At 32.4% G+C, this 12,044-nt stretch overlaps 1 protein-coding gene across 1 annotated transcript in view; it reads left to right on the top strand.

Annotated features, from left to right (window-relative positions):
- Positions 1-662: 662 nt before the first annotated feature.
- LOC113512637 (zinc finger protein 235-like) overlaps positions 663-12,044 on the top strand; it is a 107,224-nt gene continuing 95,842 nt past the window's right edge. Inside the window, exon 1 of the mRNA XM_026896550.3 lies at positions 663-1,360. Coding sequence (XP_026752351.1) covers positions 1,172-1,360 — 189 coding nt within the window. The 5' untranslated portion in view covers positions 663-1,171. The remainder of the gene's footprint in view (positions 1,361-12,044) is intronic.

The following is a 12,044-nucleotide window of genomic DNA, read 5'->3' as shown; positions in this document are numbered from 1 at the left end:
ATATTTGTCATATCTATTTGCTATATATATGTATAATACAGTTCTCCTAAATGAAATTAAACAATATAATTTTATTTTAAAAGTTTATTTTATATTTTTTTTATTTGTAAGCTACTAAAATGTTTTTTTAAGAATATGTCATTTTTTATTTTAATTTTTTGCAATTTGAAACAGCAGATGAGATAGTAATACCTTTGTATGTATGTTATTTTTTATAAATTAATAAATATAACAATTTAATATTACTATTTACTAAATCAAATAATCCAAACATAAATTAACCATACAGTTACAACTGATTACGTATTGCACTCGAGCATAAATAATTCCAAACACCTATCCCAAAAAACGTACGAGATAAACAGGCAATAAAAAAGAAAGATTGTCACCTGCTCTATTTGGCATTTGAAAAACATACGTTAATCTAATCATAAAAAAATATAAATGTCAGGTGCGCGTGCGCAGCGCGACGTTCGTAGCCGCTCTGACGGGCGGCGCAGAAGCAAGCAGGTGCCGCCTCTGGAGGGGAGCACCTTACTCTACACCTTACAAACTTTATCATACAACCACGCATTCCTTATCTCCAAGTATTAAGGTGCACTTCACGAAGCGAAATCAATGTAACAGGTTGTAGGGCTTTACTCCTCTCCTTTTTATCGAACAAAAAATGAACTGTAAACGCGATCACGGCCGTGGCTAAGGTCAATGTTAGCGCTTCCTTCAGTGCACGTTGAGAGAGAAGCGCGCGCGCATCCTGCGTCCGTGCAGTATCCGCCCAAGGCGTAATGTTCTAATACTGTACACGAACGGGTTAACGAACTAAATAAAATAAGTGATAACTCACTAGAACAATCTTTTAAAACCAGTGAATCGTTTGGAGTTAAGAGACAAAACTTGCATAGTGATTAATCGATTCCGACGTCTCACCAGCCTATCGATCACGTCAACCGATATCCATTGGCGACATCGCTTCTCCGATAATCGGAGCGACGTCCCGATATTTTCTTTTTTTTTTTTTTAATATATTTATCCTCATTAACCGTGATGGACGCGACGGGTCAAATTCTCAATGATTACTCATTTATGACATGTGGAGGACTTTAGGTGGGTGTATAGACTAATTGTTTTATTTGAAAATCTGATTAACTTTCTTGAGTGTCAGTGGTTTAAAATGGAGACGTTGGTTTTGATACCGCAAGAACTGAGTCTGGCTTTGAGGCCTGGTGGTGCCAGGGGTAGAGAAGCTTCTGTTAGCGTTTGGTCGTCATCAGAGCTGCAAAGAGGGTCCCTGTTGTACCCATTCCAAGGCACTATCAGGATTGACAAGCTCCATGTTTACTCATACGTGCCAGATCATGACGTAAGTATATTTTTCTGATAGCAAAATATTATAATCCTATAATAAATGTTATAAACACGTGCGTTTATTTTGTTTTGTAACTTTGAACTTTAATAAGCCAGAAATAGATTATATTATAAATATAATTTAAGTTTTATTATGACGCTGTTTAAATAATAAGTGAAATATGGTCATTATCAGGTGAAATAATATTTATGTTTTAGAATATAAAGGAGTATATTAACTGTCTATGAGAAAATCTTACAATTTTACATTTTTCGAATCTCTATATCTAACATTTAATACGTTCTTAGTGTTTAATTTATATACTTTGTGAATAGCAAAGCAATATTAGTAAGTACTTAGTAATGTAAATATTTAGTAGCAATGATACTAAACACAAACTTTAAGGTGTAAGATAGGTTTTGGTGCGAACATTATCAGTGTTCCAAATTATTAATTTTTTAGTAATTCAGTATCTATTTTACTTAGTTTAAAGTAAAATATTGTTACATCTATATAAAAAAAGTCCTTAAAAGTAAAAAATAAAATAGGAGTTGAAAAACAATATTAAATATTTTCACTACGTATAAAATGTTTTAAATTTCTATTGTACACAGGCGTGATATCGATTCTATATGACATAAGAAGAACGCCCTTAATAATATAGTATCTAGTATTTAATATTTTCTGTTCTAATTATAATTATTATATTAATTAAAATAATTAAATGCACGATTACCATATTACTATAATCTAAAGATATTTTTATTAAATTACAGATTTATAACTTTTATATTATATATATAAAAAAACTTTTGAGATTTCTTATTAAATTGTATTATTACTTTAATCTTTATACAATTACAGGAAAACAAAGGCAATGTAATCTTTCTCATTATCGAAATTTTCTATCTATTATTATATTCTAGTTATTATTATTTCAGACCATTTTAAAACAATTTTTTATATACAGTGTTTGTGGTCGCACTCCTCCGAAATGACTCGATTGATTTTTATATTTATATGTATATTTGATAGGTATGATTATAAGTCGTATATTTGATACCGCTAGGTGATTAGGGTGTACCTATTCCTAATTTATATGACAGAACAACGATTGCTCGATCAGCTAGTTTATCATAAAAATCATAACCAAGAACTGGTAGGTACATGTGAGAAAAATATGTAAATATTTAAATTTAATTAAAAATAACATAATCATTGATGCTTGTTAATATGTTTATTATGTAAATTGACAAAAACAGTCGATTAAGTACTAAATACAGACATAACTATATGACATTTAAAACTGATTCATCAAGATTTGGTATACCTACTTAATTAATTGTGACACCTTCATAATTATTTAATACTAACAGCTACCCACAGCTTTACACGCGTAGTGTCGTGTTTCCTGTTTAAGTGGAAATTTTCCAAAATCACATAATTAGCCGATGCTTACGTTATGAAATAAACCTATTGTTGCTGGTAACATGACCATTTGTGCTTTTCTATATATTTCTTTTTTTATGTTTTTTTTTCATATTTATTTCGATACGTATTACGTAGCATATGTACATATGTTTTTATTGTATGTAATCACATTTATGTTCAAAATTTTAGGTTTCTAGACTTGGTAATTGTGGCTATGTGTTGATAGTCTGTTAAGGTAAACGATTTCATAAGTATAGATTCATATCAAACTAGTGATCCGACACGGCTTCGCATGGGTAGATAGAATTTTCCAAAATAACATAGCTTTCTAAAGGTTGAAAGAATTTTTTAAATCGGTTAAATCTTTTTTGAGTTTATCCATTACAAACAAAGGATATATATTTTTTATTTTTTATAATATTAACATAGACAAACCAATTGACTCTAATAAAAATGCATTATTTTTAAGCGTTTTAAGTATGAAGAATATTCTGAATTCATTGATGTTGTTTGCTTCTATATTATCATTGCAAATTTTGAATCGATTATTTAATAAGAGGGAGACTTTGTACAAAAGTCGATTGCTTGGGTACCTCTGTCCCATTCGTGTTTCAACCGTGAAGCAGTTGTGTTTGCATGGCTGTGTTTCGGTTTGAAGGGTGGGATATGGCGTGAATTTACAGGGTACAGAGGAATAACACCTGAGTCCTCAGGAATGGCAACGCATGGGGAGTATTATGGCCGAAACAGTATACTCTGTTATGTCCATGGTACTGCTCATGCCTGTAGGCGACGGTTACCACTTTCCATCAGGTGGGCCGTCAGCTTGTTTGCCATACATAGATAGAAGATACTCTTTATTGTTTCCTCCAAAACATTAGATTAGTAAACTTATTATAAATATAAACAATTACAAGAAATAATATAATTAATTGTAATTAGAATAAATAGATTTTTTTTTGCAAACGATAGAGTCTTCTGTTATTTATTAACTTAACTTCATGTGCATAACAAAGGTGCTCATGGTGTACTTAACACCTAAATGCATTCTCTACTAATCAACCGCGATTATTTTTACATTATTGCTATTATGATTGAAATTACTTTTTAAATGGCTTCAAAGAAAATAAGGCGCCCAATTCGGTTGTATTTTTTCTATGTTCTACCTCAAAACTCCGTCAGTTTTAAACCAAATTGGAAAGTTCTCTTTTGTCCTAAAGGATATACTTACAGTTTGATTCAATAGAACTTTTGTAAAAATCAATTCGACAATTTAGATATTAAATCAAAATAACCGGTTTTATTACAATTGTAGTCGATTTTTTTGGGCACAATTATTAATTGTATTAATTTTAATAAAAAAAAAAGCGACAAGCGTAGTGACTTTTAATTTTGGATGCGCTTGCTCCGGCATGGCGTGGAAGGCACGGGTTCAGATATCGCCCGCTTCACAATATTTCAATCACTCAATAATTATTAATATATAAAAATATAACAATTTGAATTTATATAGTGAATTACTGTTTAATTTTACTAATATAATAAAATTGTAACGCGACGTATACGAGTATCTGTATATGGGAAATATAAAAAAAAAAATTGTCTTAGTAAATACGAGTAGTTAGTTCAATAGATGCTAAAAACAGTATGTTTTAAAAATTTCGTCTCTCTGCCTGTCTGTTCGTGTATTTTTTCCAGCGTCATGTTAATAGTACTGTGCCTATTGTTCTTAAGGTAATTTAAAAATACCTGTATATTTTATCTTAATACGTCACCTAGAAGTGGTGATATTTTAAGTTTTATTGATTTTTTTATTTCCGAAATCCATACATTCGAAGCAGCGGGCAAAAGAAAGAACTAGTTGTGAATAAGAAAACAGTTCTTATATAGATATTTTATTTTTCAATAAAAAATGAACAAATTCGGTGTCGGGCTGCTTTGATATAGATTTGATACAAGTTGTTAGTCATACACCTACGTAGATTTTGAAATTAGAATGAGTGAACTTTGGAAGTAATTTATAGGCATTTCCTAATGAGATATATTTTAAAAAGAGAATAGTATTAGAAACACATAGTAATAGATTACCTCAAATGCTTATTAAAAGACAGATGACATGGCTACCTTGCAGCCAGATCTATGGACACACTGAATTTGTCACAACAATTTTAGATACAGTTTCCTGTAGTCATAAATTTTCTCTATCCACTTTTGTGTAATTTATTTTAGAGTGGATAGAGCGACGACCTCGAATTTGTTTGACTAGATATCAATAGATGCATATGTGATTTTTCATCATTGGATAATAAATGTTTGCAATAATGATGATGTCTGTTAATGATTTTTTAAAGACTTGAAATACTGTATTAAATTATTAATAACAAACTTTGTAAATTTAATTATCCATAGTAGGATGATACACAGACGCTCAAGATATATAGTATTTTTAATACATATATGAAGAAAAAATTAATATTTATAGGATAGGCTTGGGGGGAGGGAGGGAAGGGATTGTTGGTAATGGGGATGAGCAATCCTATTTCTAGCAGTATACTCTATCAAGTCGACCTCCTCGCAGTTCTCCCTGGAAACCATCGTGATTGATTTATTAGTGAATCTGTCACGAAGGGCTAACTACCTGCTTCATTGTCACTTATCATCCCTCACTGGTGCCCCGCTAGTGTATACCGATAGTGCAGGCGGGATTACCATTCCATTATCATCTATTAAAAAAATGTTACTGAGAGTGAAAGACCTGTATTTTTATATTTCTTGTCCTGTCAACTTTAATAATTAGTCCAGGCAGTTTTAGAGACTCTTGCTATATCTTTCTACTTACATTCGGTAAAAAAGAGCTGAATATCTATGTCCTCATTATTTTAAGTACCTATTCAATTTAACTTTATCCTTAGCGGCTACCCTTGAAAATATAGGCATAGATCGTGTATTGAGACACTAACTTAGAATACTTCGAAGTCTTTCCTAGAGATTCTTCAGGATTTAATGAGGTTTTACATAAATAGGTGTCGATTTTAAAATATTTTTAGGGTCATCAAACATACATATGACACCTTTTGTAATACAAGTTTATACGTTACTGCAGGGGTTCCCAAACTTATTTTGTCTACTGCCCACTTTGAGAATAAATTATTTTTAGCGCCCCATTTTTCACCTACTTAAAAACCACTATTATTTCAAGATCAACAAATCACCCCCAAGCATCTACACAACGCCCCCATTTTTTTTTTCTGGGTCTCTTACTGCTTCCCCCTTTAGGCCTGCAGCACCCACAAGGGGGCGTTATCGCCCACTTTGGGAAAGGCTGCGTTACTGTTATAATTAGTTATCTTTATAGTATTAAAGAAAATCGAATCAGAACCAATTTAGAAAAGTTAAGATATTCCAAGAGACTACAGCATTGGATTCTCCAAAAAAGAGGATCTCTCAGCGCGTATTGCCCCTGTTATTGCAGACGTTCATAAGCTACGGTAACCGCTTACCACCAGGTGGGTCGTGGTTACCACGTAAATTGTAAATAAAAAAATAGTTCGTTGAAAATTAGCCCGACGGAGAAACTAATCCGGGAGCTCGTTTAAACCAACTACAATCCTATTATTTTTAACATCCATATAAAATAATCAATCACAATATCGAATGTTTGTTTTCTGCTTCATGGATATACAAAACCAAATGGTTACTAAACCACAACTGACAGTTAGAATATAAGTAGTAACCAATAACAGACTATCACGTACCGAGTCGGTTACGAGATGGTGTTTTTTACAAACAATCGAACAAAAACTGTATCATAATTCAACCACAGGATTGTGTGCCTTCCGTACTATCACTAGAAATTATATTGGCGGGCTCGTGGAGAAATTATTGACTCTTAGTGGGTGCAATCAGAGGCGAATTTGATTGCGAGAGCTAGGCCTTGGGCCCGGATGCGGATTGCAAGCCTTCTGGAAGAAAATACCGATGAAGAAATGTTCCTTTTTTAAATTCATTTTCTAAGACCTGAAATGTAACAAAAATAAATAATCAAAATATGTTGACCTCTGTGATACAGTAGTAAGTATGTCGTATATGTAAATGTCGTTTCGGGTTCGATACTTGGTCAGATCAGAGGGAGACTTTGTACAAAAGTCGATTGCTTGTTTACCTCTGTCCCATTCGTGTTTCAACCGTAAAGCAGTTGTGTTTCGGTTTGAAGGGTGAGATATAGCGTGAATTTACTGGGTACAGAGGAATAACACCTCAGGAATGGCAACGCATGGGGCGTATTATGGACGAATCAGTATACTCTGTTATGTTTACGGTACTGCTCATGTCTATAGGCGACGGTTACCACTTTCCATCAAGTTTGCTGTCAGCTTGTTTGCCATTCTAAGTAGTATAAAAAAAAAAGATCAATTTACTAAATGAACATTACTAAATTGACTTGAGTTTTAGTGTTCTGATTTGCGTCCCCAGATACTAATTGCCTGGTTTTTTTTTTACTACAAGGTATTCTTGGTTAAGAAGTAAATAGTGTGATTATTTGACTATTTATTTATGTTTCAATAAAAAATAATTGTTTTATTAAATCAAACTAGTTGAGTACATTTATTGGTCGTTATAATTTTTAGCTAGAAAAAATAAATACACATTAAGAGAAAATTAAACTATTATCATTTAGTCTATACATTTGTGTTAGTTACGCTATTGGAATTAATTATATCACAAGTATTAACGTTGATAATTTGCGATTACTTTTTCAGCTATAATTTTGTTTTGTCTCTACAAAGACATTTCTCGTCTCTGATATTACTTGCTGTAGCCTCAATTTATTATTTAATTTTATGTGCTAAGTTAGGTTATAGCCTACTCGTGTACCAAATATCATTCAAATCCGTTCAGTAGCTTTTACGTCAAAGAGTAACAAGTGTCCATCCATCCATCGTTACAAACTTTCGTATTTCTTATATCAACAGATTGTCTTAAGTTAGACTATTCTAGGCATGAACCTAAGCCTGAATCCGCCCCTGCCTACAATCACTAGTCAATACAAATGCGAGGAATGTAACTTATTTGTTTTAAGCACACTTCTCGATAGAAATCACACGTTTTTGTAATAACTCAATATAATAACATTCAAGTGAATAAGAAAAAAAAAATTACTGTTGTATTCTTGAAGGTGTAACTTAAAAACCGGTGTATGTTTTATTTTGATACGCTATCAAGAAATGGTCAATGTAATTGACTTTCCTACATCTAAAATTCGCGCGTACAAAAACAAATACTAATGAAGAATAAACGAATGGACTTACAAGTTTTATTAAAAAAAAAAAAAAACATCTACTACCACGAAGCGGCGGTAACATTTACAAATTAGTCTACGAATATACAGATATCTATATCAATTGTAATTGCTTACCAGTTGTAGGCAGCTGGCAGTATCATAAATACCTTTTGACTCGTCTACATAATAAATAGCTTTCGGACTTCCGTTCTGTTTATCCGAAAATATACCTACTGTTGCTGTAGTTAGTTACAAAAACAACACCTAAGGCGTTTGTGAGCCGGAAGCCATATTAGGTACATATGTAATACCAAAGTTAATATAAGGTATGCACAAATATATAACTTTCACCGTACTGTTAATAATAGACTGGTTTACGGCGAGCGCAGTCGGGTGCGAGACGTTGTTTAAAAAAGCGACGGAGTGATGCGCGTGCGCCGATTATTCGCTTAGTTAGGGCTGGCACCCTACACTTCACCGGTTAAGAATTTCGATTATCCGCTTGATTAAGGCTGCTGTCACGTAAATGACTGATGCCGTTCAATTAAAAAAAAAATCCTTTACTAGTATTATAAAGATGAAAGTATGTTTGTTTGTTTGATCGATTGAAATTTGGTGAACACGTACTATATGAGATAGTGAAGGACATAGATTACATTTTATCCGATTTAGTCCGAACATATTATCCCGATCACACGGACGTAGTCGCGGGTAAAAGTTAGTACTCAATAATTGATAATAACTTGTTTAAGCGAATAAAAGAATGCGACGATTTTAGTCACTCTCATAAATTTTTATTCCAAGAAACTCAAGAAACAAAATTTTATAGAAATTTTCGGTTATTTGGGTAAAATTGTTCAACTCCTTATTTGCATTTTATACAACAATGTTAGACAATAACGGTAGAAAAATCAGCAAGTAAAAAAAAATAAGTACATAACTCCCTTGTGAGATTTTAAATTCACGTCAATTTTCTTACGGGGTAGGCAGAAAGACTTCCTTATAGGGGTGGGTAAATAATATCAATCTTTTTTCTTTATACAACTTAGAATGGCAAACAAGCTGACGGCCCACCTGATGGAAAGTGGTAACCGTCGCCTATAGACATGAGCAGTACCATGGACATAATAGAGTATACTGTTTCGCCCATGTTACCTCCAATGCGTTGCCATTTCTGAGGACTCAGGTGTTATTCCTTTGTACCCAGTAAATTCACGCCATATCCCACCCTTCAAACCGAAACACAGCCATCCAAACACAACTGCATCACGGTTGAAACACGAATGGGACAGAGGTACCCAAGCAATCGACTTTTGTACAAAGTCTCCCTCTGGTATAATACAAGCCAACACGCCGGTTCTGAACTCCGACGCCTACCATAGATAGATCAAAATAAATTCAAATGAAATGCACAAATAGATTTAAACTTTCATAAAACGAAGACTAGACTTGAATTCACATTTACAATATTGTGTATAATTAATTTGACTTCGTTAGTTCTACATTGAAATAACTGATGAAATACTTAAACGGATTCTAGAGGAAGAGGAAGCGATTTATTTAATAGCTCACGTTATTAGCAATATTGGTTCGAATTCACTTTAATTATCGTAATTGCTCGATGCGAATGTTCTTAGACTGATAGTTTATTTTTTTTTTCCATTTCTCTATTAAATTACATTACAGTGTTTTAAATTTTAATTGAATTAAAAATTCTTGTATGTTGTTACTTCTTTTTCAACCGACTTCATAAACACGGGGTTCTCAATTCGGTTGTGTTTCTTTTTTATGTTTGTTACCTAATAACTCCGTCAGTTCTAAACCGACTTGGAAAATTCTTTTGTATCCCATAAGATATACTTGCAGTTTGATCTCATAGTAATTTTATCAAAATCGGTTCAGTAGTTTAGTTTTTCAAATTTTTTTTTGTCGGGCACAATCTTTTTTATTTTTAAATTATTCGCGTCAATAAGATTTATACTTTTAAAATTACTGACTATGGAGTACTATAGTATAGTAAATATGTATAAAGTATACATATATGTATGTATATGTATGTTATATATATGTATGTCTTTAAAAAGTCTACAATAAATAGACTTTTTTGTATTTCATGTGCATCAAGACTATCTATTGTCATTAATCTATATATCTTCATGGATATTATAAATATATAAATGAAATAATTTGACAATGAATTTTCTGCATCTTTTCACATTTACATGGTTTAACTATTCGTCACTAAAACTGACATGCACGTACATATACGCACGTATATATATATACACATGCATATACACGTATATATACAAGTACATGATAGAGAATATATAAACTACTTTTTTCACAATCAGTATATCCCGGTCACACGAAACGCGCTTAAACTCCTTGTAGAAGTAAAATAAATCATAACTATTAATTATTGTAATTGTTCATGTATTTGTTACAATTGTTTATACGTTTTTATACTTTATGTTTTATAAATCAAATAAGACATAGTGTTTTATTAAAAAAAAATGCAATAAATATAATGAGTACACCGCTGACAACTTTTAACTTGCACCACCCAAACTAGTAGCTTTTTTTGGCTTTCCAAGCACGCGCACTGTTCATTATAGCACTTGCTTTTGTTCGACACAAGGGGCTAATTACGATTGTTCCGTATGTTTTGACAACTGCCATTTATTAACATTATTTTGTACCGCCTCTGTTGGAGCGCAAAACTCTCGGACCACCAGTCTGAGTCTAATAAGAATCTCATTTATAATGTTGCATTTGAAACGATTGTTTGAACATCTCTCTCTCTATAGTATAAACTTATAAAAATAGGTACAAAAGGAGTAATTGTATTGACAACTGGGTCTTTTATAAAGTTTTTGAATTTATATTTGACTTTTATGTTACATTGACATGATTCTATACAGTCCAGTTTATACAAAATTTATAATAGAATCCACAATGTCCGCATGACTAGAATATGTTCTCTGATCAAGATAAAAAGTAGTCTCTCTTTCTCCATCCCATTTAATACTTGTATACTAAATTTCATAGTAACCGTTTAAAACACTAAGGCTCCAGAGGAAACCATCAAATGTATAGGGATGTTCAAGAAAATAATTTAGTGTCTATGAGCTGCGTGTAATCACTTACCTTCAGGCGTCTACACGCTTTTACTTTATCGCCCGTCTGTATAAAAAACTCACTTTCACACTTATAGTTTTAAAAAAGATTTTAATTAGTACTACATTAAATTTAGTTATCATTGTTTCGTAACTTAATTTATTTTATCCAACCCTTAATCCCAGCATTATTAGAGGTCAGGTTTTCTTGTACAGCAGCGCCAGGACCCTCTATCCTCGGTTGTCATACGAGGATAGAATACAATCATTTTTTTATAACAAAACTCATACAAATTTTATCTGCCGTTACACATTCCAACATCGTTACAAACTTGCACATTTACAATATTTATAAATTCGTATACGACAACAGACATATCAACTATAATCTAACATTGCAACATAGTAACTTAAAATTTTTTTACAAAATAACATGAACTGTCATCGAGTAAAATAATAAAACAATACGTGATTTAATCATTTTTAACGAGCAAATTACTTTCTCATTTATGAGTAAAAATTACCTCAACAATAAACATTACAGTTGACCTCGGCGTGGCTATCATCGAATAATTCTATCATCACCATTATACGGTGGCATCAATAGATGTAATCGCTTCCGACAAATCACAATACCATGTAATAAAAAGTACCTCCCATACACTCCATACATTTCATACAAGTTCACCGTCCAAACAATCGGGGAAAAACTATGTGACGCAATCCATTGCGTCGCGGGTGAAACACCTAATTATCTCATATTGAATGAACTTTCGCTTTTGTCTTGAAACAATGCGCACTCTCTTCTAATGTTAATACTGTTTTTACGTGATATTATGGTGAGGCTGAAGACCTGTGGGCGCTATCC

Source organism: Galleria mellonella, unplaced genomic scaffold, assembly GCF_026898425.1.
Source record: "Galleria mellonella isolate WM207_F2 unplaced genomic scaffold, CSIRO_AGI_GalMel_v1 utg64, whole genome shotgun sequence".
Classification (NCBI taxonomy): Eukaryota; Metazoa; Arthropoda; class Insecta; order Lepidoptera; family Pyralidae; genus Galleria; species Galleria mellonella.
This window is presented reverse-complemented; position numbering and strand designations above follow the sequence as displayed.